Source organism: Dromaius novaehollandiae, chromosome 6, assembly GCF_036370855.1.
Source record: "Dromaius novaehollandiae isolate bDroNov1 chromosome 6, bDroNov1.hap1, whole genome shotgun sequence".
Classification (NCBI taxonomy): domain Eukaryota; kingdom Metazoa; phylum Chordata; class Aves; order Casuariiformes; family Dromaiidae; genus Dromaius; species Dromaius novaehollandiae.
The window spans coordinates 30588801-30613295 of NC_088103.1; the positions used below are offsets into that span (position 1 = coordinate 30588801).

General features: G+C 37.5%; 1 protein-coding gene across 6 annotated transcripts in view; it reads left to right on the top strand.

Annotated features, from left to right (window-relative positions):
- The window catches only part of CPEB3 (cytoplasmic polyadenylation element binding protein 3), a 102718-nt gene extending 88659 nt beyond the window's left edge, over positions 1-14059 (top strand). For all 6 annotated transcript variants that reach the window (XM_026094130.2, XM_026094126.2, XM_064514060.1 and 3 more), the window contains 4 exons: positions 1219-1337; positions 3084-3198; positions 5492-5673; positions 8349-14059. In XM_026094130.2, the coding sequence (XP_025949915.1) occupies positions 1219-1337; positions 3084-3198; positions 5492-5673; positions 8349-8576 (644 nt within the window). In that variant the 3' untranslated portion in view covers positions 8577-14059. The remainder of the gene's footprint in view (positions 1-1218; positions 1338-3083; positions 3199-5491; positions 5674-8348) is intronic.
- Positions 14060-24495: the final 10436 nt, after the last annotated feature.

Below are 24495 nucleotides of genomic sequence, written 5' to 3' on the forward strand. Positions count from 1 at the left end.
CTGTGCTACATTCGTTCACTTCTGAGGCAGCAAAAACATGGATCGCTTGGGTCAAATCTTAAGTCAAACATAACATTAAGTAAAACTGAAGAAAGCTGTCTTTTGTCACCTGCATTCAGAAGAGCACCTGGATGCTACATACACTTAGTTTTACTGGCTAAATTAGAGTCTTGCTGACTTGCTTGGAGGCATTTTTACTGGATAATTTCTTTCTTTTGAACTGCTGTATTTAAATATAAATAACAACAGCAGGTCTTTGTCTCACAATAAAACACAACAAACACCATTCTTTTTTGTTCACACTTATTATTTCTTGCATTTTTTCTATACAGAGTTAAATAGATGAATATGGAAACATTCTCCTTTTTGTAAATTTAAACTAATAGCTATTTTAAGGTTTACTTTATACTGTACAAAGTTTGTCTTATTTCTTGGAGTACTCAGCGAAAGGTACCATCTGATTTAGAATGTGTGACGGGGTCTTATTAACAGCATGTCTGTAACTTGTAAGGTCAGAGGTTTCCAAATCACTGATCTCTCATTGCATGATAACCTTTGTTTGGAATTGCTTTGTTTTCAGCAGAAAGGGGAGCACATTTGCAGAATTTTTTGAATATTCTTACATGGAAAAGATTTCAGAATTTTAAAACCACCTATGAAAATGTAAAATCTTGTTATATGTGACAGATATAAAATTTCATCCTATTATATGTACTCAAGGAAACTTTGCTTAGAAATAAAATGTACTTACAAAATAAAGATGTAGTATGACTAAATAATAATAATTAATATTAATTTTATTTTGTTGTGTGTTAACAATCTATTCGTCTGTCTACCTGTCCGCTTTTTGGGTGTCAGTGTCTGAACTGTAAGATGATAGTCATTGACACCAGCACAAAAATAGCTCAGATACAGTTGGATAGTAAGAAATCCTTATTTACCAGCCTATATTCTCACTGCTTAAAATCATTATCAAATAAAGACATTCATACCCAGAAAGCATTCTCTTCTCCATTACAAAATCAATACTGCATGCACTAATTAAATAAAAATAAGTGAGGGCATGATATACTGGGTGAATTTATTTTACGAAAACAAAGCCTTAACAGTTTTTTGTAATTTTTTAGATTTTACTCACTCTTTAAGGTTGTTGTCTTTATTGAAAAAATGCTTTAAAAATTAATCTGATTTTCTTTTTTTGCCTTTGTCCTTTCCAAGGTTATGCCTTCTTGCTGTTCCAGGAGGAAAGCTCTGTACAAGCCCTGATAGATGCCTGTCTGGAAGAAGATGGGAAACTTTACCTGTGTGTGTCAAGTCCCACAATTAAGGACAAACCAGTAAGTAGCTTACGCCATGACACTTATGCTGGCTGCTAACCTACTTGCTGTTACTCCTTTCAGTTAATAAATAAATAAATAATTACTTATAGTTAATTGGCTCATCCATTTCCTGTTGCTGTCCTTTCTGTTTCATTATATTGACTTTTTGTATCAGCATAACATGGTTTTAACATTTGCTTCTTTTTGATAACTGCCATGTTCAGTTAACTTTTATATTTGGTATTTCTGGTAATGTCATAAGAGTATGCATCCTTTCACAATGTTTAGCCATAAAAGAGAATCAGATTAAGGTTTTTCCTTCTATCCTATTTGAAAGAAATGAAAACCTGACACAATAAATGTGCGAAATAAAACATAATAAAAATGCAAAATGAAGAAACTTAAACAATAAAAAATCCAGATAACTTTAGATATCCCCTGTACTTCATTAGGCTTCCTCCCCCTCCCCCTTCCTGAATTTGATGCCTAAGCAATTATAATTTAGGCAGGTCGAATTTAGCTTACATAAATTACACAGTAAAAACATGTATGGAGACACTATTGCAGAATAGAAGACATGCTAACCTGTTTCTATGTTCACATTTCTAGCTTTCTTTATTACTAGCCTTTTGGGGCTATGGATACATGCAGATTAGATAAAAACTCTGAAAAAACATAGATTAGATTAAAAAAAAAAAAAAAAATAAAAGTGCCTGTTTGGTGAAGTAGCAACTTCCTAAGAATAAGCAGTAGAGAGTAGGATAAGTAGTATCAGTATGTTAAAACTATACTTGTAATAGAATAGGTAATATTCTCCTTACCCAAATAGATATCAGGGAATAACTATACACATTTAGCAACTCCCTCATCATCTACAGGCCATATGCAAAAATATTTATCAGGATTTCCTATTTAAACATTTAATGGAAAAAACTAAAATGTTGCTGCCAGTCCTGCAAACACTTAAGTTTACTAGGATCTATTTCCTTAAGTCAGATGTGTGCTTAAAGTCTCAGTCATTTATCTAATTGTAATGATTACAACCTACTTCATATATGATCCTTTTAAAGAAACGTTGATCTGCGATGCCTTTTTAAAACACATTATTAAAGAGCTTGCATAGGTAACTGAACAGCCAATATTACAGCGCTGTGATTGTGCTTACGTGCTTTCTGGGATCAGTAAATGGAAGGACAAACAGCTTTATCCAAAAGTACTCTGAGCAGTTTTTGTTCTGTACAGTCTGAAGATACCTTCTCAACTGTGTTGCTTGCTGCTGAACAGAAGTAAGCAGGCACGCTTTTTAAAAACTCCTTTTGTATTCAAGCACAGAAATTAATTTTATCTGCTCTCCCCATTTGTATCAGTGCTTTAAAATCTGTGGATCACTGTGTGTGATTACAGGAAAGCCAGATGCCCAAACTGCACCTGTAATAGCATACAGCTGGTAAAATGTTCTGAAAGTCCTTTCACAGATTTCTTATTATAATGGCAGTTAGAGGCAGGGAATTAATAAGGTAGAAGAGTTTGCTATGATGAAATTTAACTCAAGCCTGGCCTCTAGAGGTGATAAATGAATTGTCCACCTTCTTTCAAACACTTAGACAAGCTATGTTCTTGAATTGTTTTGATGGTTATACCACCAATTTACTGCTTTTGGTTTTAATATAATTTCAATTACAGAAAGATTAGGCAGTTATTTTATCACTTCTTATTGAATTGTCAAGTTCCCCTACTAAAAACAGTTTTTATTGCTCTTTTCAGGTGCAAATTCGACCATGGAACCTAAGTGACAGTGACTTTGTGATGGATGGGTCTCAGCCTTTGGACCCAAGAAAAACTATCTTTGTTGGAGGAGTTCCGCGGCCCCTCCGAGCTGGTGAGTAGAAGAAAAATGCAGGGCATGTAATGCAGGGTTTGAGATCAAGCAGAAATGATGAGAAAAGATACAAAATATATGTAAAAGAAACAGAGCAGAAAATATACCTTGCTTTTCCAAATACCCTATCTCACCTTCTTCCAGGAAGAAGGTTGTAATCATTACAACAGCTTCCTCTGTCTACAAAATACAAAATCTGTAATAAACTTTTGGTCTTTTAAATGGATTACTGATTAGTATACTCACTAGAAACGATCCTCCCGAAGACTCAAGCTTGAGTAATGTCCAGAACTTGCCTTATTTTTCTTAATAACCCTATTCGAACCCTAACCCTGATTTTCTGGCTGAGCCATAGGTGAGTTCCCTACCCTTGGTCCAGAATACAGACTTCTCCGAGCCCCTTTGCAGCTACCTTCAACTGCAGCTCCTCCCTTTCTCTTTCTCCCAATCCTAATCTTAACCCTAATTCTCTTGGAGAGCTGTAGACAAGGTACCCAGCCATTGCTCAGAGAAAGATGTCTCCCAGCCCAGGTTTCTCAGCAACCCCTAATTTCTTCCCATCTTAAATAAGGCAAAACTGTAAGAGAGGGCAATTAAGTAAATAGTCATAATTAAACATTACCTCATTTCTAACTACAGCATTTTTAAAAAATGTGTCCCCTTTAGCCTCTCTTAGCTTGTTTATGCATTATATTTGAAAACTGATGCCTTTAAATCGTGAACTTTTTCAAGATAGACAAGGAGAGTTTCCAGTTTTTCTTTCTTTTAGCTTTCAAAATCTGATACAGGAGTTTGGTCTAAGAGTTTGAACACGGCAGTTTTGCCCCTGCAAACCATATATGTTCTTTGCCCATTGCTGAGAGTATCTTATTGGAACTAGTATTTTAAATGTTCTTGATGTGCAGTCCATAGTGTTGCTTTCTGGGACCACTACCTAAGTGATGGTTACAAATCATTAGAAAGTAAGAGAATCTACTAGTCACGAGGCTGTGTGATCATTTTCCCTTACTATCTGTTTGGAGCAGGAGTTGCATCTAGCTTGGTAGAGTGAGGCAAGACTTTCGTTTGCTCATTGCAAATGGACAAATTAGCATATGGTCTTCCTTTAATATGACACACATTTTATTTATACACACATGCATACTTAGTTTAATAACTGTGTCTGTTTTATGATTAATGAACTAATTCGGTGCTAATTACAAGGATTTAAAAATTTAGTATACTTTCTTTTTCACTTCATTTTGGATAGCTAAATTTAGACTTGCTCTACTAAAAGTGTTTTGATGCATTAACAGAACAAAAATGCTTGACTTGGCAAGGGCCTGTAGAGGTCCCAGTATCTTGTTCTGTGACGGTTTGTCCTTCACCCAACAAATTTGTCTATCAACTTCTACAGAGAACTTAGATTTGAATGCTCAGTGACTCTAAATCCTTGCACAATTTACATGCTGTATGTGAATTTGTGCATGTGTGTGCATGTATTTCTGTATATATAAAACATACAAACTATATGTTTATAGATAAATATGAGAGCATGTGTAAACTATTCCACTTCCTTCAGTTCTTTCTCTTAATCTTCCTGTATGCTTCCTCAGCCACAGTCAACTTGTTGTATTTTATGAATGTTATTTAAAGCTGCTTTAAAAGTTGCTAGTGTGAGAAAGAGCAGAAAATCATTTTAAGATTTAATGAATTAAATTTTAATCCAGTTGATGATATACAAAAATACTTAGTTAAACTGGGCCCAAAATTTAGGCTTCCTAAAGTATAACTTTTAAAGTTTCACCAAGTTTTGTTTTAAACGTAAAATACTTCCCTACTGTGTTTTCAGCCTCCTAGTATGTAAGCTAAAAGATCAGATTCTAACTGCAGGAGTATCCGTACGTGGCCTACAAGTTAGCTAGCATTATCAAGTCTGGGGTTGGGGAGTGAGGGAGACCCTGAATACCTGATCCTGAATATCACAGTTTCAATCGACCAGTTCACCCATATGATAAATTCTTCGCTTGATATTGACCTCATATATACACTGACTATCTAATATTTTCACACTTCCATCACACTAAGTTTCTTGTTACAGATTCTGTTTTTTTGCCTTTATATTTTAGTGTAATTCCGCTGGGGGATGATTCTGTCTGCTGTTAAAATCAACATTTAGGTTTAGCTATTTTATTTTGCTATTTTAGGCTTTTGCAGATAAGTACGCTAAGACAAATAGAGCTTTTTTTCTTATGCAAATGAAAAAGTATTATTTATGTTGAATACGTAATATTTAACAATTGCATTCTTGCAGTTGAATTGGCAATGATTATGGACCGTTTATATGGAGGTGTCTGCTATGCGGGCATTGATACAGACCCAGAGCTGAAGTATCCAAAAGGTGCTGGCAGAGTGGCTTTCTCCAATCAGCAGAGCTATATTGCTGCTATCAGTGCTCGCTTTGTCCAGCTCCAACATAATGACATTGATAAACGGGTAAGTAAAAAAGCATGGAATGGAATGATAGCTACTGACAAAACTGTACAGAAATGAAGAGAAATCCTTATATTAATACCATGTGAGAGGACACTGTAACCTCTGTTCTTCAGATGACGTTTGTTAACTATTTAAAAGCTTATTTAAGTGGCCAAAGCAGAGTGAAAATGATGGACCTTAAACATCTTAATTGTATAGCACTAAAACCAGAAAAGTGGGCTGTCAGCTGTTGTTTGTTCTTGTTTTGAATTCTGAAGGTCATATGTACAATTTTGCAGCTTCCTTCTCCTCTAGATGTTTGGTCATTGCATATCAAGAGCTTTTAGTTAGTGGCTGCTATACTGCTTGTGGCATTTATGCTATTATTGGGCAGCATTCTCCCTCTGCAATACATGTCTAGACTGAGGTTCCTAAATGGGAACCTCATGGGGTCGTCATTGTAACAGCCAGTGCTGACCTCGAAGGTCTTCATCATTTAACTAAAACAGATGCAGCAGATGCTTCACAGGCCAAAGAGGGGAAGAACAAGTTGTTGCTTTTCAGTCCATACAAAATCCTGGGTTCTAAACAGCTTTCCCAAGCACAGAGTGAAACTAGTATTTCATGAAATCTGAATTGAAGACATTAAAAGAAACTATTATTTATTTTCCAAGAGGTTTTTTTTTTCTTTGGACCCTCTGACTTTGCCTCTAATTGCATGTGCAAGTAACACCTTTGTTTTTGAGAACTCAGCATTTAGAATTACTTAAAAGAACACAGAGTGTGCACAGCCATTACAGATTATTAAAATAAGGATGGCTGCTGTTCTGTTTAATCTGACATAGGTTATTTATTGAAGAGGCAGCTTGACAGGTATTGGGAATGTTTGTATGTGCAATATGTATTTAAAAACACACCTGCAGAGTCTAAGCTCTTTTACTTTCTTGTTGAAAGTCTGAACTGAACAACTTCTCAAATTAGATGAGGTTATGGAGTTAGCCCTCAAACTATTTTTCTGTGGTGCCACTATACCTTATGATTTAACTAAGACAAGGCTGTTCCTAAATATTTCTTGTCCAAGGAATTGTGAAAATTTTTAATGAGAGACTGTTCTGGTGAGACTAATTTTGGATTCTAAATCAGATTGAGCCCTCTGAGATTTATATAGTATCTTCCATGATTAAAACCTTGTTTTCTTTTAAGTGTTAAAATATACCACCAAATTATGCTAGCTGTTAGTTGTTTCCATCAGCCAGTACTTTTCCCAGATGGCTAATTGACAATCTAAGCTTACCTAATTATCTTTTGTCTGTTTTCAAGGTGTTTAAAGTAGTTTTATCTGTGAGTTTGAAGTGCAAATTCTCCTAATTCTGTCCTTAAATGCTAGTTTTTAAACCTAATGGTGATTATTAAAATTCCTGAATTGTACAGCATACATTCTTAAAATTATTTTCACTAGTAATCCAAACGAGAAAAGGAGAGAGAGAGAATCTATTCCAAACCTTCACAATTCATGCTTTGGAAATGTGAGGAGGCAGGTATTTAGAGATGTGCTGGACTTTGGATCTGCTTTCTTCCAATTTTGTTTGAGACAATGCAATTTTATTTTACGTGATGCTTCTAAACCTAGTGATAGGGTATCTGATATACAGAATGGCAGTTATTCAGACTTTGTTCCACATAATACTAGTAGTACAGTGTGATTTAAAAGGTTTTTGTTTTTTTTTTTAATTTTAGCAGTTCCAGCAGTTCCATAGCCAAGAAATATAATTCATTAGATCAGCTTTACTTCAAAAGAGTAAGATTTGTTAAAATGTGATCAGGATAAGCAGGAGTAAAATTTACCGTAACGTTTTCTTGTACAATAAATACCTTTATTGTTTTTCAACTTAATATTGCATACTGTGTTTCCTAAATACTGTATGTATTTAAACTACTTGCTGGAGTAAAGTTTTCCTTGCATTATACAATTTTTCCAGAGATTAACACCTGTGCATAACAATATGTATATTCCAGCTTTTTTAGCTGTACCTAGGCCACTTTATGCATGACATCATAGACACATAAGAATTATATGTGCATAAACTACAGATTTCCCCAGAATGAATAAATAACGCTGCTCTGCAGGCTATTTGTACTTGATGGCAACCTCATAGTTGCTTATGGAGCATCTTATTCCATTTCTAGAACTAGAAAATTTTAGATAATGATTTTTGCCAGCATAATGCAGAGTATTTAATACAAACTGCATTTAATCTTGTTTAATTTGAATCTTCTGTTCAATCGTTAGTCTTGTCATGCATTTTGCAGTTCACAAAACAAAACAAAACAAAACAAAGCTCTGAAACTGCCTGCACCTCTGACCTTTAAAAATACCTTCCTACAAGCTGCTCCCTCTCCCCCACCACCATAACAACCATATTCACAGCTCTGGATGTTACTTTCAGAGCAGAAAAATTCCTTGAGACGCTGTTTTTACAGTACTTCCCTCTTAGTTCTTTCACACACCTAACTTCTCCAAGAAGTGCTGGCTAGTTATCAAAGTGCACCTTGTACCTACCACCCCTCTGGGTTATTCCAGCATCAGCTGCAAACCTTCAGCACAGTGTCCGAAGAATCACCATACCGCTCCTTCTGCTCACACTTAGCCAATCTGTGTCATCTTCTCACAGTTCTCTCTCTTCTTCCTGGTGCAGGTGGAAGTGAAGCCATATGTGCTGGATGATCAGATGTGTGATGAATGCCAGGGCACTCGCTGTGGTGGAAAATTTGCTCCATTCTTTTGTGCCAACGTTACCTGTTTGCAGTATTACTGTGAATACTGCTGGGCAAGCATACACTCTCGTGCTGGGCGAGAGTTCCACAAACCACTGGTAAAGGAGGGAGGCGACCGGCCCCGCCACGTCCCGTTCCGCTGGAGCTGAACCCCAGGCCTAACCCAGCAACACGTACTGGAGTAGATAAAATCGAGGGAAAAGAGAGCGCTGCCTCAGGGCTTAGTGTTCTGGAAATCTGTGCATTCGTCCTCGACTTTAATGAAGATATGGGTCTTTTTATTACTATTATTATTATTTACAGTCACATTACTGAACTCAGTGTCCAGTATAATACAAACCGGCAGAGTGTAACTGTACTGATTTTGCACTTTGATTCACACAAACATCTGCTTGGTACCTTAATTTCCTACACAAGACTTGTCACTAGTGACATTATGTAGACTGCCATTCTCATCAACCTTCACTGGGTTGATGTGTATGTGATGAAGATTTTTTATTATAATTATTTTTATTTTTAAACTGGAGCATGCACTTATTTTCAGAAATTTAGACTTGCCCCTAGCAGATGACTTACCAAAGGTAATATTCACAAGTAGGTGGCAGATGTAGCAAAAACTTACTTAAACAGATATTCAGCAATCATTAGTTTGGGTCATTTAGAGTAGTAATAACCCTTAAAGAAAATAAGCCTTTAGTTGCTCTCCATTTTGACTTGTAAGGATGATACCTCATAAGCTGGATCAGACTTTTTTCTTTTGTTTTGCTGAGGGTTTTTTTTTTGTTAGGTCTTTTAGTGTTATGTAAATGTATGCTGCAATAGCTTTTGCTGCTATTAAAATGGTATTACTAATACCATAATACTCTATTCAGGCTAGGGTATCAATTAAAAAATGAATATGTGATTAAAATAGTGATGGCTGCTGAAAGGAGATCAGTATAGCATACAGAAAAGCTTCCAAGGAAGGTCAATATTTTGACTGCATGTTTACTTAATCAGGTTGCTGCATGCAATAAATTTTATATATGTCTAATATAAAACCTGCCCACAATGCACAAATTATGAACCTATGTAGGCTAAAACATATTCAGTAACAAAAAAAAATTGATTACTGACTGGAGGAAGGCATGCCTCAGTAAATGTAATGCTTCTGAAATTAGGATCAGCCCATTACAGAATGACCTATATTACAACAAATATTAAAAACTAGCTGTAGGATATTCTTAAAACAAATTTGTGGATGGTAGATGAAGTACTTTGCGGTGCTCTGTTATATATTGTGCAATTTATTTTATATAGTAAAGTGATTATGTCTAGTACTGTGATCAAACTTAACTGTTAAAGCCTCTGTATCCAACATTAACACATTTTTGACAGTTCATAACAGGTACATAAACAGGAATGAGCTCTTAGTTACAATCTCTCTCCTAATGCTTGCATCCTTTACGTAGCTGCAGACCTTGTCCAGAAAACCAAAGAGCTCATACTAGCGTACATACACTACCAATTAGATAGTCTGTCAAACTAAGAAACTAGGCACATTTTAAGAAAGTTAGGAAAAAAGGGGTGCTAAAGAAATGTCTGCATATAAAAGTTAACATGAGATGTCTGCTCTGTGGATGTGGCGTTATCTCTCTAATCCCTGGATGTATCCTGTGAAGCTTGAATACAATTAAGACCTGCTAACACAGTGGACATTTTTTTAGCATGAACTATGGGGCTGCAGATAGCTTATAATTATAAACACACTTGGTATACTAATGATTGTGAGAATGTGTACACTATTTTTTTTTTCATTTTCCTCCTTTGATTTTTGCAGTTCTGGGGACAATCTGACTGGATATGACACCGCATAGTAGATTTAAATGTCTGGGTTTTGTTTGTTGTGATGTCCTTGTTTGTGTCTAATTTAGTAAGTTGTTTTTTCCCAATGTTTAGTTGCGAGTATTGGCTTTGAAAGGAACTTTTCTGTTTTTGGAAAAAAAAAAGAAAAAATAGTTTTTTACTGGTTTAAAATGCTTATTATAATTATCCCTTTCAACGTTACTTCTGGGCATTTTTGTGATATTGCTTTTCCCAGCCCAGGTGTCTTTTCTGTTTTTTTCATCTGTACAAGACATTTTGTTATGCACTACTTTTTGTATCTAGACAGTTTTCAACAGTCGGCTGATGATTTTTTTTAAAGAAAAAGGCATGCTTTCTGACTGACATGATCTTTTGCAATACCTCAATTTTGAAATATAGGAAAGAAAATGATATTTTCTAAGTAAGTTTATTCAGAAAAATATATATTAATTTAATTCTGCAAGAAAAATGATTTAACAGATGGGTAACTTTATTTTTTTCATGCTTATTTGAGTTTTTTTGAAAATGAAGAAGTTAGAGCTTTATAACTGTAATATTAAAGATCATAGCTAACCTACAGAAATCTACCTAATTATGTGAAAGAAGTAAACCTTTTTGAAGAAAACCCCCTCTTTCATGTAGAAACATACCCCCAGAGAGAAAGAGAGTGAGAGAGAGAGAGAGAAAAAACGAGCGAGAGAGAGAGAGAAGCTGGAAAATGTACAATATAGCATAATGTTGGATTAAAACTAAAACAAAGTTATCATAAAGAACAGTTGTAAACATAAACTCCATTTGGTGCTGAAAGTTGTGAATAGAAGGTGAAAAAATATTTTCCCTTAATTTGTATATTTATAATCAGTGTGATTATGCACGACTGACCAGAATTGTGAGAGTTCTTCTGTTTGTATTTTTTTAAAGAGAACTTTTTTTAGTTTATTAAATTATAACATGCTCCCTTTTGTTTTGTAAATGAATGTGCCCCTGAGTTGTTAATATGTTATATTAAAAGAGGGTCCTTCAAAAAAAGTTATTTTTTAAAATATGGAGTTCTGAACTGCAACTTGACTTAAGAAGCCCCTGGGTACAACAGGTCCTATTGTGGCCTTTTCTGATGTGAGACTTGAACTAGTCGATTTTTTTGAAGGCTAACCTAACCTCGACTATTTGTTGTTATGTGCAATACTGTTTGTACTGTTTGTATAAAAAAAAAGAAAAATGAAAAGAAAAAAGGCATAAATCTTTATTGCAGATTTATTTTCATTGCAGACTTTAGACATTGTGATTCACTAAAATCATTTTTCTACTGTCAAATATGTACCTTTTCTTCATGCTGGTATTTTTTCAATAGTAATGTAGCCTTTGTACTGAGACAAATTTTCATTGTTATTTTTAGAAAGATTTTTTGCTAAGAAAAAAATTAAACATATTTACATATTTTTCATTTTTATTTCGTATTTTCTTTAAGGAGTGCTTTCTCAACCATTAATATAGTTGTTTCTGGGAGAGACTTTCATATCTGGTCAATGTCATTAATATTATTTTGTATTTTTACTTGGAATAAATTAATTTTATGATGCTAATTCTTTAAAAGTTTATTTTTTTCATTTTCAGTTATTTTTGAAGCTAAAATCTTTGTAATATTGTTACTAAAGTGTCTAGTTTTTTGAAATGCAAAGCTTTATGTATTAACTTGCTGATGTGGTTTACAATAGTGTGGCAATGATGAAAATGGTTGGTTATGTAAAGTGATTGGAAAATTGTAACAAAGAATTGGGCAATAAAATGACAGAATGAAGCAGAAAAAAATGTGATATTTTGAAAAGCCTTTTCCTTTATCAAAATGATTTAGGGAGATAATAGGGATGTCACAGTACCAGTTCGCTGTCTAGATTTATACACCACCAGTGTTGATTAACTACTATTGCCTTTATAATGAACTAAATCTATTGAAACAATGGGTTTATGACCCTGCCCATTCAGCATAATGCTCCATTACTTTTTCTTGTCATGAACTTATATAAACTCTCTTTTCAATAGTCTTAGATTGAACCTCCTAAAATATATATTCTTCATTGTATTTTGCCACCATGTTATTTATTTAATTAAATTGACCCTTTCCTGCACAACTTCCTTCTTGCATACATTTTTCAGTGGCGGCATGGAGCAGACTATAGGTTCCCACATCATTTCCTAATGAAGTTACCACAAAGGGTGGTAGCTGCCTAGTTAATGCAAAAGTAATGTACGTCCATTTTCTGGTAGCAATGCAGTAACCCATATTGCCACCACGTCTGAACATTTGTTCAGCTTCTTTGTCTTTCTCCGTTCTTCTCTGCCTCTCTTGTGTCTTTGTCCCTTTTTTTTTTCTTTTCTATTGGCAATATCAACTGCCAGTATCAAACATCTTTCACTTCACCTCCACTTACACCACCTTTATTTCCCCATGCAGCCAGAAGAACCCCCTTCCTGAAGCCAGGCAGGCTCTGCTCTGGCACCTAAAACAATCCAGACTAAAACTGGTGTTGCGTAAACAGGGCATACAATGACTTTCTCTAGATAAAAGTTATTTCAGCAAGTTATTGATGACCTTTTAGGCTAACTTATGCTAGAGTGTTAGGGGGGGCTCATCTATAACTTGTAGAAAGAAATGTGTCCAGAGTTGGCCTATTGTGTATCCTCTGTGTGTTCAGTTCTGTAAGTAATGTATAGACTAGATCAAATAGTGAAGTAAAATTTAGACTCAAATTAGGTACTACTGGTTGGAATGTACACAAATTGCAAACAAAGGAGATTAAGGAATGAAGAGGGAATAAAAAATTCCTGCTAAGTGGTACAAAGTTTATGCTTATATTTCTGCCTACATGCTTGTATTTTATAGCCTGCTAGCAAGGCATGGGCTAAAACAAATTGTATTGCAAATATGCAGTTAGCAAATAACTTTGCTGATTTCACTATCTGTTAGAGTAGTTTAAAAAAAAAAAGGGAAAAAAGAAAAAAAAAAAAAAAAAAGAAATGGCGCCTAACTGGGAAATGCTCCCATGTTAATATTTCAGTATTGTGACATCTCTACTTGCAAGGTATGAGTGAAAGATTAGTCACAGATTTGTAGAAATGTCTCTTTTGTTTAATCTGGCTTGTATGTAGTTGCTTTTTATGCTGGTTTGTATGATGTCAGCTAACCCCCTTTTTCTTTTCCTTTCCTTTTCTTTTTTTCTAAACCAGACAAACTTTCTTCTTAATCTCTGCTGCTATAGTGTTCTATCATACCACAGAGTATTTTATATTCATGTTAGTGACTACTCTATACCCCAAATGGGTAGCTGGTCAGAAAAGTACATTGGTCACGTAATTCTGGCACACTCAAATTTACATGAGAAAAAGTTCAGCAGTAAGTAGAAAACCAGGGTGCTAATAAGAGGTAATTTCGGCTATTTTTTTTTTCTGGATGTAGTTCTGTTGGGGTATAAAGTATTAGATATTTGTAATTTTACTGTCAAAATAATGGACATAACTTTTAGAGCATTCACAGCTAAGATCTCTGTACTTGTTTTTCAACTAATTTTAAATGTACTGTATCTTTTATTACATGTTCTCTTAGATTGTTTTTGCTAGTAATTCTAACAAAGCTTCTTCCTTCTTGGCTTGGACTAATGCTTGTATGGAACTGCAGTACTGTGACTAAACATGGAGCTCAATGCTGCTATTGCTTACAACTGCTTAAACTTTGTAGTTTGGACTTTATTTTTTTTCTGTAATAACTTATTAAATATAGTTGTATGAAGTACTGATATTTGTCATCCTTTGCACATGCTAAGGAAATCTTGGGACATGCATTATCGGAATGTAAACTAGCTGCAAAAAACCCTAAATCTTGTACAGGAAAACTGTTTGTACAAGTTAAAGTTAAGCAAATATATACCTACTCACATGCACACAAACTATCTTTTCTAGTTATATTATAATATAAGTGTACAGTTCACTCATGTTCTCTTTAAAGTGGAAAGGTCACCCTTAGTTTGTTTCTTATATATAAGCTGAAGGTAAATACCAAAATATATAGTATGAAAATATTTCTGAGAATGTAGTTTTTCCCACCAAATACAGTAGCAAGTGCCTTGAAAAAAGGAACTTTGAATTGCTCTGTATTTAACAAAAGCTGCCGGCTAATTTATACTGCACTTTTTTTGTTGGCAGTTTTACAATGACTGCAGGCTAGAGGTTGGACTATTGGTTAAAAAAAACTACACCACTGGTTTCTAATGGTTTCTATTTTAAGACTAGGAGACAGTTAAAGCTCAGCAAAATAGCTGTTTGGAACAATGCAGAATACTGCCTTGAAAAACTCTGAATTCTACTCTGACTGAGGCAAGTGAAGAACATAAAAATTGTGTGCGCTGTGTCACTGCTTTCTCTCAGCATCTACATAAAAACAGCTCAACAACACTGCTGGAACTGCCAGCACTAAAAATTACAGGCTGAGTTCACTGTATGCATTTTACTTAAATGAGAACTGCCTAGGATTATTCTAGGAATTAAATGCCCTTTGGAAAGTGTCCGAGAAGCTGATGAGGTTGTGTGTGCCAACTAACTATTGTGCATGCTCCCTTACGGTATGGAGCCTTGTGGCTTGTGTTACACTGTTTCATCCTAACCCATGCAACCCTGTATGCAATAGCTCATATGCGAGAAAGCTCTTTCTTGGATGCCAGAAAACAGACAGAATACTCAGACATTAACTTGTTTGAAACAGGTAGTAAATAACCATCATTTTCAGGAGAATGGTCTACTGACTGGTCTTTCAGGAATACTAGCATAAGTGGTTTTAGGAGACAGTGTGAGCTGTAATAGGAATTCCAGGGGTAAATAAATGTATGAGAACTTTTAGGCTTCTGGGTCCTACAGAGTGAAACTTGAGAAGGGAGTCCTTCTAAAGGTCTTCCCATTAATGACTGGTAGACTGCTTGCTGTACCCTTTAACCCTACAATATTCCTGCATAAGCTGTGCATTCTGCGTCCATCTGGACACAACCTGGGTTGACCCCAGTCCCCTATTAGAGATGGCAATTCTGGGAGGAAGCACAGCCTTGCTGCAGCTTCTGATCCCCAACTCCTGCATTTCCGCAGCAGATGAAGCAAGCCCTACCACCTGTAAGGTACCAGCACTGACAACTCTTCTTCAGCTGCTGGTAGCAGTTGACACCAGCACTGACTTAATTTAAACCAATGCATTTACTTAAATCGGTACAAAAGGCTGCATGAGGCCTTCTGGTTTGTATGATGTGTTATTTTCACTAGGCTTAAACTAACCCAAAATAAATACCTATATGACTACTGCAGCTGGTGTATTAAACCTGTTTAGGCAACCTCCTAAGCTAAACCAGTAAAACTTTTTGTAGTCAAGCCCAAGCAACATGTCACCCTTTGTACAGACCTGTGGAAAGGCCAAAGCTTAGATCTTAAAAACCATAATCTGCTTTCCTCATTATTTAAATGCAAGTACTAAACATGATTCACATGAAGAACTGATGCATGGTGCATGATCCTGGAGGTCACAGGAGACTGTGGTTTAAAGTAAATAACCGAACTTGTTTATGCAAATATTACTATCTTCTTGTAAAACTCTTATACCATTCAATTCTATTATGAATTCAAGACAAAGCTGCACATACCAGCTGGCTGTTCAAATGAATTTTCTCAACTTGTAGGAAGACTTTTTTCTCCCCAACGCTAAGCTGGGTTTTGTAAAGTCCAAACATTAGGATTGGCCAAGCTGTAAAAAAAAAACAAAAAAAACCCAACCCAAAGCAAAAAAAAAAAAAGCAAAAAATAGACTGTTTTGTCTAGTTATCTTTTTCTGGTGCTGTAACTATCCTTTAGTGAATTGGTAGTTACTTTTTACTGGGGCTAGGGAAGCCATACTTTTCCAAGACATAAATCAAAGAAATAAATGTAAATTCCAATGGAAGGAAAGGTGCTCATGAGAATATGACATTCCAAGTGCTGAATGTCTTCATGGCAGTCACGTTAAAAGAAGCTGTTTACCCCTATTTCCATAGTATTTTCAAGTTAATGAAATTTAGTTTATTTTGGGATGACAAACTGTATGTTTAGCAATTTGAGAAGGAAATACGGCAAAAGCCTATAAATCTCCCCCCATCCCTTCTTTTTCTGTTTTCAAAGAAGAAATATAGTATCAGTGAGCATAAAGTCATACTGCAGGCCCTTGGCAATACTAAGGGCAGAACGGACACAGCCTGACCCACAGCATCACAGCTTACCAGCGTGACCCTGCCCATCATTACCTACCCTGCCTTGGTTTAAAAATCTCAAGCCCGTCAGTGGCATCGTAGGTAGCTGGAGGCTAAATCAGTAAAAACAGCTATCCATTTGCAACTTTTAGATACTTGTGAGTGACACTTTTTTGCTACCAACTTTCTAAAAGAAAAATCCTTGTTGAGCTACCACCTAGCACCACTTGTGCCTATGTTTTTGCAAAAAGGAATGTGTAAAACTACTTGTGTCTTAATGCTTCTGAATCGTTCAATAACCCAAGATCCATCTAGAACTGCTCCCTGTCTCTTTACCTGCAGGCCTAAACACAGAAAGCACTTGCAAACACAGTTATTGGACCAAGTTTCACATGTACTACAGTCCCATTGAAACAAATATTTGAAAAAGAGATGGAACTGATTATTTCACATGCAAAATAATTCAGCCAAATACTGCCCAAAAAATCCCCTCTACGATACAACTCATGATCTCATCTTTCCTCCAAATCTTTGTGTTTCAAAGTTACAGAAAGGTCTTTAATCTGATCCTGTCATATTAAAGGGCGACATACGCATGACTTGGGTCAAACCAAAAACACACACGAAATTCTAACGGAAGGGCAAAATCTTGTTCAGAATGTAACTAACTCCTCCAACTCTGCCTTGCATCACAGACTCACAGCATACACACGTGCCAGAAACACCCTGCTAAGCTTTCTGCCCCTACCTTTCTTATTTCTGAGTAGGCTCACATGTTATGGTTTGGGCTTTCCTCCAATTTCATCAATGGTCTCAAATCTATGAATGGCTGAGAGGCAGTGGTAACATTTCTTTGCTCCATTTCCACCAGGTTTAACCTGTCATATAGCACCAAAGTAATGTTGGAATGTCAGCTGATGTTGCACAGTGGGATAATCTACCTAAAGCAAACATTTGTCAGGGTAAAATGCAGTGTAGTTGCAACTTACTCTTGAAGGTAACAATTTCTATTTAAAACACACAGCTAAAACAGCGTATATTTCTAGGGTTTTTTTTTTCCCCCCATGATCACTACCTGTTGTATAACTTGTCACAGCTCAAGACTGGACATTTTTACTACTGAACACGTACATTTGCACCCATTGATTCTGCTGCTTGCAGTGACAGAAAGGAAGCACCAAACATAAATGAACATAAGCAAAAAAACATCTTACTACAGAAGAACTTTCTATGCATGCTACAAAATGCAAATTCCTTTAGACTTTATCCAACAAACATGTCACTGAAAAATAACAACCTCCTTATACACTGAACACATGGATATGAAATCATTCGCTAATCCAAACAGTATGCAATATCAAAGGCCAAAATAGTGCATAAAAGATAAAGGATAGAATATTGTTCCCATTAATTCAAAGATGGAAGTCTCAGACTTCAGCGGGACACCATTTCACAAGAGAAATGTCTGAACTTTCACCAATTCCCCTCTACTCTAGCTTTGGTCAAAATGTTAGTATTACTTGGGTTACTCTCTTAGGATACAATCTAGCTAAATATGCTCCAGTTCAGAAACTGCCTAAACCATTACTTTCTAGTCACTGATAAACTTACTCATTTGCATCTAAAGAGTTGCGAGCATACACTAGCAAAGGGGAGGGGAGGAAGGGTGGGGAAAGGTTGAGTTGTCCATTTTACCTCCATTTTAATTAACATTTTAACTAGAACAATTTCAGTCACTCTGGCAGAGTAAGTAGGAGTATTTGATACACACTGCAACATAAACAGATAGGGTACATCTCAGGAACAGTGTTACGGCAGAATCCAGAACCAAGAGCCCCCTCCTTCCCAAGTGAGTGTTCAAACCTCTCAATTAGGAAATCGTTTCTTTGCTCTCATTCCTTGTTCTCACCCTCTTAACCTAGTGAGTCTTGAATTGTTTTATGTTACATGGAACAGCTCCAACACGAAACAGTGAGACACGCCCCCCGCCCCCAGCCTCAAGCAGCTGCATACAAGCCAATTCCACAGCCAAGAGCACGAAACTCTGTGTGTGATAATTTACCACAAGAAGCAACTGAATTAGCCAATGTAGAACTTTATATTAAAGCATCCAGTTTGCCTCTACTGCTTGAGCTACCTTGGGTATCTCTACCCCACATTTACTGTACAGGTGCCTAACCTGGGGACACGGACTACGCTCTGGCCACCATGCACTAGGCAACGAGACATAGTGATGTTCAACTTCACAAGACCTACATAACCTTGTGGATTAAGCTTTGTGAACTTGACCCTTTTTTCCTCTTCTCAGTTGAGTGGATTTGCTTATCTGTTACAACTTTTATATTCAGGTCCTCATGTTGCTTTATTCAAAGATGTTAAGTACCGATACCTGACGACAGCAGAAATAATATACTCCAATAAGTACTCAATAAACAGCTACTACACAATGACACTGAGGCCTCAAAGTGCTGAATAAACTGCATACTATGTGCTAAAATATGAAACAAGTGATTGCAAACACCCCCCCACACACACACGAAGACCAAAAAAGCAAATCCAGAGCTAGAACACTCTAGCACTTTTCAGTCAAGAGAGTTTAAAGGCAGGGAATTTCCACTGCTTTATGGCTATGTAATGAAAGCACTGTTCCACAACACATGGGATGTAAAGATGATAAAATTTTAATAGACTCTTTTTAATTAAAACAAAGTAAAAGTCCATAATTGTGATTCTAGGACACACTTTCTCGATGATCAGCCAGCAAGAAGGAAATGTTTTGTTCTGGAAAAGTCCCTAAGGCATCAGGAAAATTCAGTGCTAAAAATCCTTCAATGGTACTACTTCACTCACTACCCTGAAAAAAGTCTAATATAGACTATGTAGCCAGAAGGCCAAAAGAGAGTCGTGAGGAGATATGAGTTGCTAAATCTGCACATTTTTACACCATTATATAACTCAATAACTGTGTCTAACTTATTGGTGTGTTAATGGCTGTTGATAGCTGATCCTCGGTGATGCTAAATGTCATATAAAACAAGAAAGAAAACGGAAAACAAATACAATCCTCTTAATTTGTCAGACCATTCAGATAGGAGATGGGGAAAAAAATCTCAAATTCACATCCATCCCATGAGTCAGGCCTCCACTGTACAGAACAGAGTAAGAGTAGTAAAGTCGGGGGGAAGATGAATTTCTCCCACAGTTAAGCCTCTTGTTGACACTAACTACCTGAGTCATCAAGAAGGAGTTTATAGAAAACATAATTCAGTAGTGTGCTTTTGACAGAGCAACTACAGCCCTGAACTGAAGTTGCCTGCTCTAGAGGACAATAATTCCTGTTAGGAAGAGAATTTTAAGGAAGACCATCAAGTCTTGTTCTTGATTTCTTGTTTCTGAATGACACATGAGGCCAGATGGGTGACAATGGCCTTTCCGCTGAGAACAAGAGTGATGCCAGAAATAGAAAAACACTAGACCATAGTCTCATTTTGTTCTTTTAAATGCTATTCAAACCCATGCTCTCCTAACCTAATTTAGGTAGAATTTAAAAGTATATTTATACAAGCTTTTCCACTCTGGAAACTGCCTTCACTTGCTGAAATTATGTTCTGCAGTAATTAAGCTGTATATTATATATTGCAGTTACTGTCTCTGAGCAAAACCAGTTTGGGCTAAGCCTGTCTGCTTTTGATCCCAGTTTCCTAATTATTATGGATCAACCTCTCCACTTGTGTGCCTGTCAAGTGTGAAGGGTTCACCGGGATTGGTTGTGTCAGGTCTTTTCACAGGAGAATTAAGCTGCACTCATAATGTTGCCGGAGCTAAGGCAGAGTCAGCAAATGGCAGTGCCTTTCTATCACCGAGTCCTCCTAAATCATGCTCAGAAGCAGGGATGCAACAGAAATAGCATTAGCTAGAAATGAGGACTTCGTATCAAATACTCAAACTGAATCTCTGCCCAATTCCTGAGCCAATCCCAAATGCATTGTCAGATTAGAAACTGTTTTGGTTTTTGTCCTCTGGTTTGGTGATTCTTGCAGAAACAGCGTTGTGTGAAACCAGCTGGCCCCAGGAAAGGCTGTCAGTGTGCTGCAGAGTCAGCTGCAATCTGCAAGTTCTGAAAAGTTTGTCCTCTCAGCTTCCCAGCGCTCAGGCTGTACATCTGAGCCAGGGCACATGTGACTGTGAATCTGCCCAGCTCCTACTAAAATGAGTTCTCCCTGGCTATCCCCAGCACACATACTGTTCTGGAAGTCTGAGGCTGTCATCACCAGCTGTACCCCTGCTTGGGCTCCTGAGGCCCTTCTGCAACTCCTCCTATTACCAAGCCTGCTATAGCCTCATCCTGTCAGTGAGACAAGGCAATCTGTGAAGATGTTGCTTCTCTCTGGATCTGAAGAGCTTAACGTATCTTCTGAGGCATCAGAAGGTGACTGATATCACCTGCAAGTTCTACCTCTCCCTATGAGCACAGCCCTATCCACGCTCTAGACCCTTACACACTTCTCTCTTTAGAGGACCTTGACTGCTAAGGGTGAAGAGGAGCCTTAACTGCAGGACTGCACAGCCGAGGAAAGGAGAGGGCAATACCAGGCTGCGCCGTGTGACCCAGCCTACAGAGCTACACGCTCACATTTATTCTACAGAAGCCATGAAAACCTGTCCGAAACTGTTCCCCAATTCTTGCTGTTTGTTTAGAGAGATTTGTGCTGCACCTGGGAACAGCAGTGGATTTTTCTGAGATGACACTAGCTGCAGCTGACAGCACTCCCCAGCTACCTGTGGCTTCTCACATTTCCTGGAGGAACAGCTGAAGCTGTGGCCTAGAGCTAGGAAGAAAGAACTAAGCTGGCTAGGGCGCAGGGGGGAAGGCGGTCCATCTAGCCAGTCCATCTCTGATCTGAAAGTGCCTTCTGTAGTTAGAGATGACTGAAAGGCCCAAGCAGTCCTGCAGGAGCTTAGGAGCTGCCTATACTGACCAGCCAGTGACCCGTATAATTCCACATCTCATCGCAGGGAGCTGCCACTCCCAAATGCCTAAGCAGGAGACAGAAGAAATCTCATTTTGGCAACTATGGAACACCACTGAGAGGACAAGAGGCAATGGGCACATACTAAAATAAAGGAAATTCCACTTGAACACAAGAAAATACTTCTTTACGGTGAGGGTGGTTGAACACTGAAGCAGGTTGCCCAGAGAGGTTGTGGAATCTCCATCCTTGGAGATATTCAAAATCCAGCTGGACACAGTCCTGGGCAGCCTCTTCTAGCTGACCCTGCCTGAGCAGGGAGAGGTTGGACCAGATGATTTCCAGAAGTTCCTTCCAACCCCAACTATTCTATGATTCTGTGAACTTGCCCCTTTGAACTTGAATAGCAGGATTTCTCTGGAATACGTTAGAAATTCAAGAAGAAAAGAGATACCACGGCTTCAATGTAACATTTCTTTCCAGATACGTGTATGAAAGTGGCATATATGGTCCATGTTTTGGAAAACCTAGCACTGGACAAGATTCTTGTGAAGAGCAGGCTTGTGTCCCAAAACTCCAATGGTACAGTCAAAACCAGTTTTGAAAACAGGATAGAGTTAAATATAAATTTAATGAAATAACAGGTAAGTTTTACCTGATGCACTTGGCTGGTAAACAGCGAAAGCACAGCCTTACAGAAAAATAGTGTTCTGTTGCTTTTGCTTCTTCCATGTTTGTCTGGGCCAGCCAGGACAGTCTGTTCTTTGAAGGAAGGATGTGGTTAAGATGGAAGAGAAAGGCCTGCACTGTAATGCACTGCTCCTTCCCTATTATAGGTTGATTCTTCCACAGCCAGGGAAGAGGTGGCAGATGGCACAGAGACATTTCCTTGTGCAAGTGAGTACAAAAAGTTATTTGATGCATCACTGTTCAGAGGAAGACACTCCCTCATTCTTCTAAATTAGCGTGTAGTAAAATGGATGACCCATTTTTAGAAAAATCAGGACAGGTTAATGGTTAGATTTAGATAAATTCTCTATATACAAATGTCCCAAACAGTCATTCCTCTCCCTGGAGAGTTGAGCTGCTACACTTTTTCCATTACAGGCCTGAACTCTATTCATCTCATGTATATCATGGAGCTGATGTAGCTTCATGTACTGTGTTAGTTTATAGGAGCTTACACATCTCTTTCTTAATCCACATGCAAAAGCAATTTCATTTTTAACATGTCTGTTTCTCCATGTTTACCAATGCACATGTGTCTGCAACTTTGTACATGGTTATGTTAGTGATAGCGGAACCCTACTCAGTTCTTATTCTGTACTGCCTCCACTTAGGCTTTATAAACTTCTGAACTTTGTGGAACAGGTATCCAATCACATAAAAGCCTTTAAAAAAACTCTGGCAAATAACCAGGTTGCACTGTCTCTCATTAGCAGGCACCATTTTGAGGGTTTGTTGTTTCCATAATGGTCTGTTTTATGCACATACTGCAATGCTAGTTTTAGAAATATATATGGCTTTGCCTCTCTAAGTTACTCATAGTGAGTTTATTCCCATCGAGTTATCTGTCCAATGAATAAGCGATAGATCCTCACAGGATGCTAGCTAAAGCAGATTTGTTGTTTCTGCTGACAGAACAAAGCTGGCTACCACCTTTCTACCACAAGAAAATAAAGCAGAAAACGCTGTTAAATCTGGAGGAAGACCCTCGGGACTCAAACTCTGAACACTTATAGGAGCTAGAAATTCCCCAGTCAGCAATGCATTTAAACATAAGCCTGACTGACTGGAACTACTTATGTGCTTAAAATTATATACACACTGAAGTAACTGCAAAATTTGGGCCAACAGCTAGATCTGACATAGCTAAGCTGAGCTATTCCCTAACCCAGTATGTACCACTGTTTCTGCTGTTGAACCTGAACAAATATCTGCACCATTAATGAGTAACTGGAGCCCTTCACCAAAATTCTGTGAAGGAGCTAGTGGTAACCATTAAACTAGACAATCGTCTACCTGTCTTGGCAGTGGACACAGATCCTGTAGGTATCCTGTCTTTGCAGTATATCAGAGCCAGATGTATCCTGCAGAAAAAGGACCTGGCCACTATTCCTTTCAGATGACTGTGTCCATGCTTCCAAAGCACACTCTCATGAGACCTGGGACAACTAGGTTCCAAACCTAACTCTGGAATGAGGATATGAACCTCAGACAGAAGAGACTTCCTCTGGCTTATTATCTGTTGAGGCAGCTAAATCCTTTCATCTGCATTTGTTCCTGGCTGATGTAGTGACACTCCATTCAAATGGTTTCTAAGAATACCTCATGAATCATTTAGAGTGCCTGCCACATAATTCAGGGCTGTGCAGCAACGCACAGGGAATTAGCCCTTCATTTCCATTTGTGGCCCTCAGAAGAGATACTCATTACTTCAGCAGTTCATTGCAGTGAAAAATCTAATATTTGCCCTTTTTTAAATCAAGTGAGTAGGTAAAAATCCACGGTTAGTGGATTAGGCAGAGTCTGCAGACAGAGTCAGGAGTTTGTCTGACATGTTCATATTTATTAACAGTGATTGTGAATTCCTCCTTCTGTCAATATGAGAGAAATAAGAGGAACGGAGACAGTTTCTGAGGTCACTGCTGCAAACGCCTTTGAAGGCAAAACTATTGGTGTGGAAAACCTTTAGTACTGTGTTAATCATATTCCACTGTAGAGCCAGATTAAAAAAATAAAAAGGGATGGAATTAAAAATTGAAGTCCAAAACCATTCCTGAAAACTCCTACTCAGCTGCCACATAACCTTGAAGCTGTGTGAACTCTGCAGCTGATTAAGTTGCCTAATGCTACCTGTGCACAGGCCCAGAACGGCCCTTGTCTTGGCAAAGCTGAGCAGGTCAGTATACAGCACAAAATCCAGACAGCAAGTGCTCTTATAGGCTTCCATTGCACACTTCCACTTTGTATTACCAAGCCAGAAGCTTCACCCTCCACCT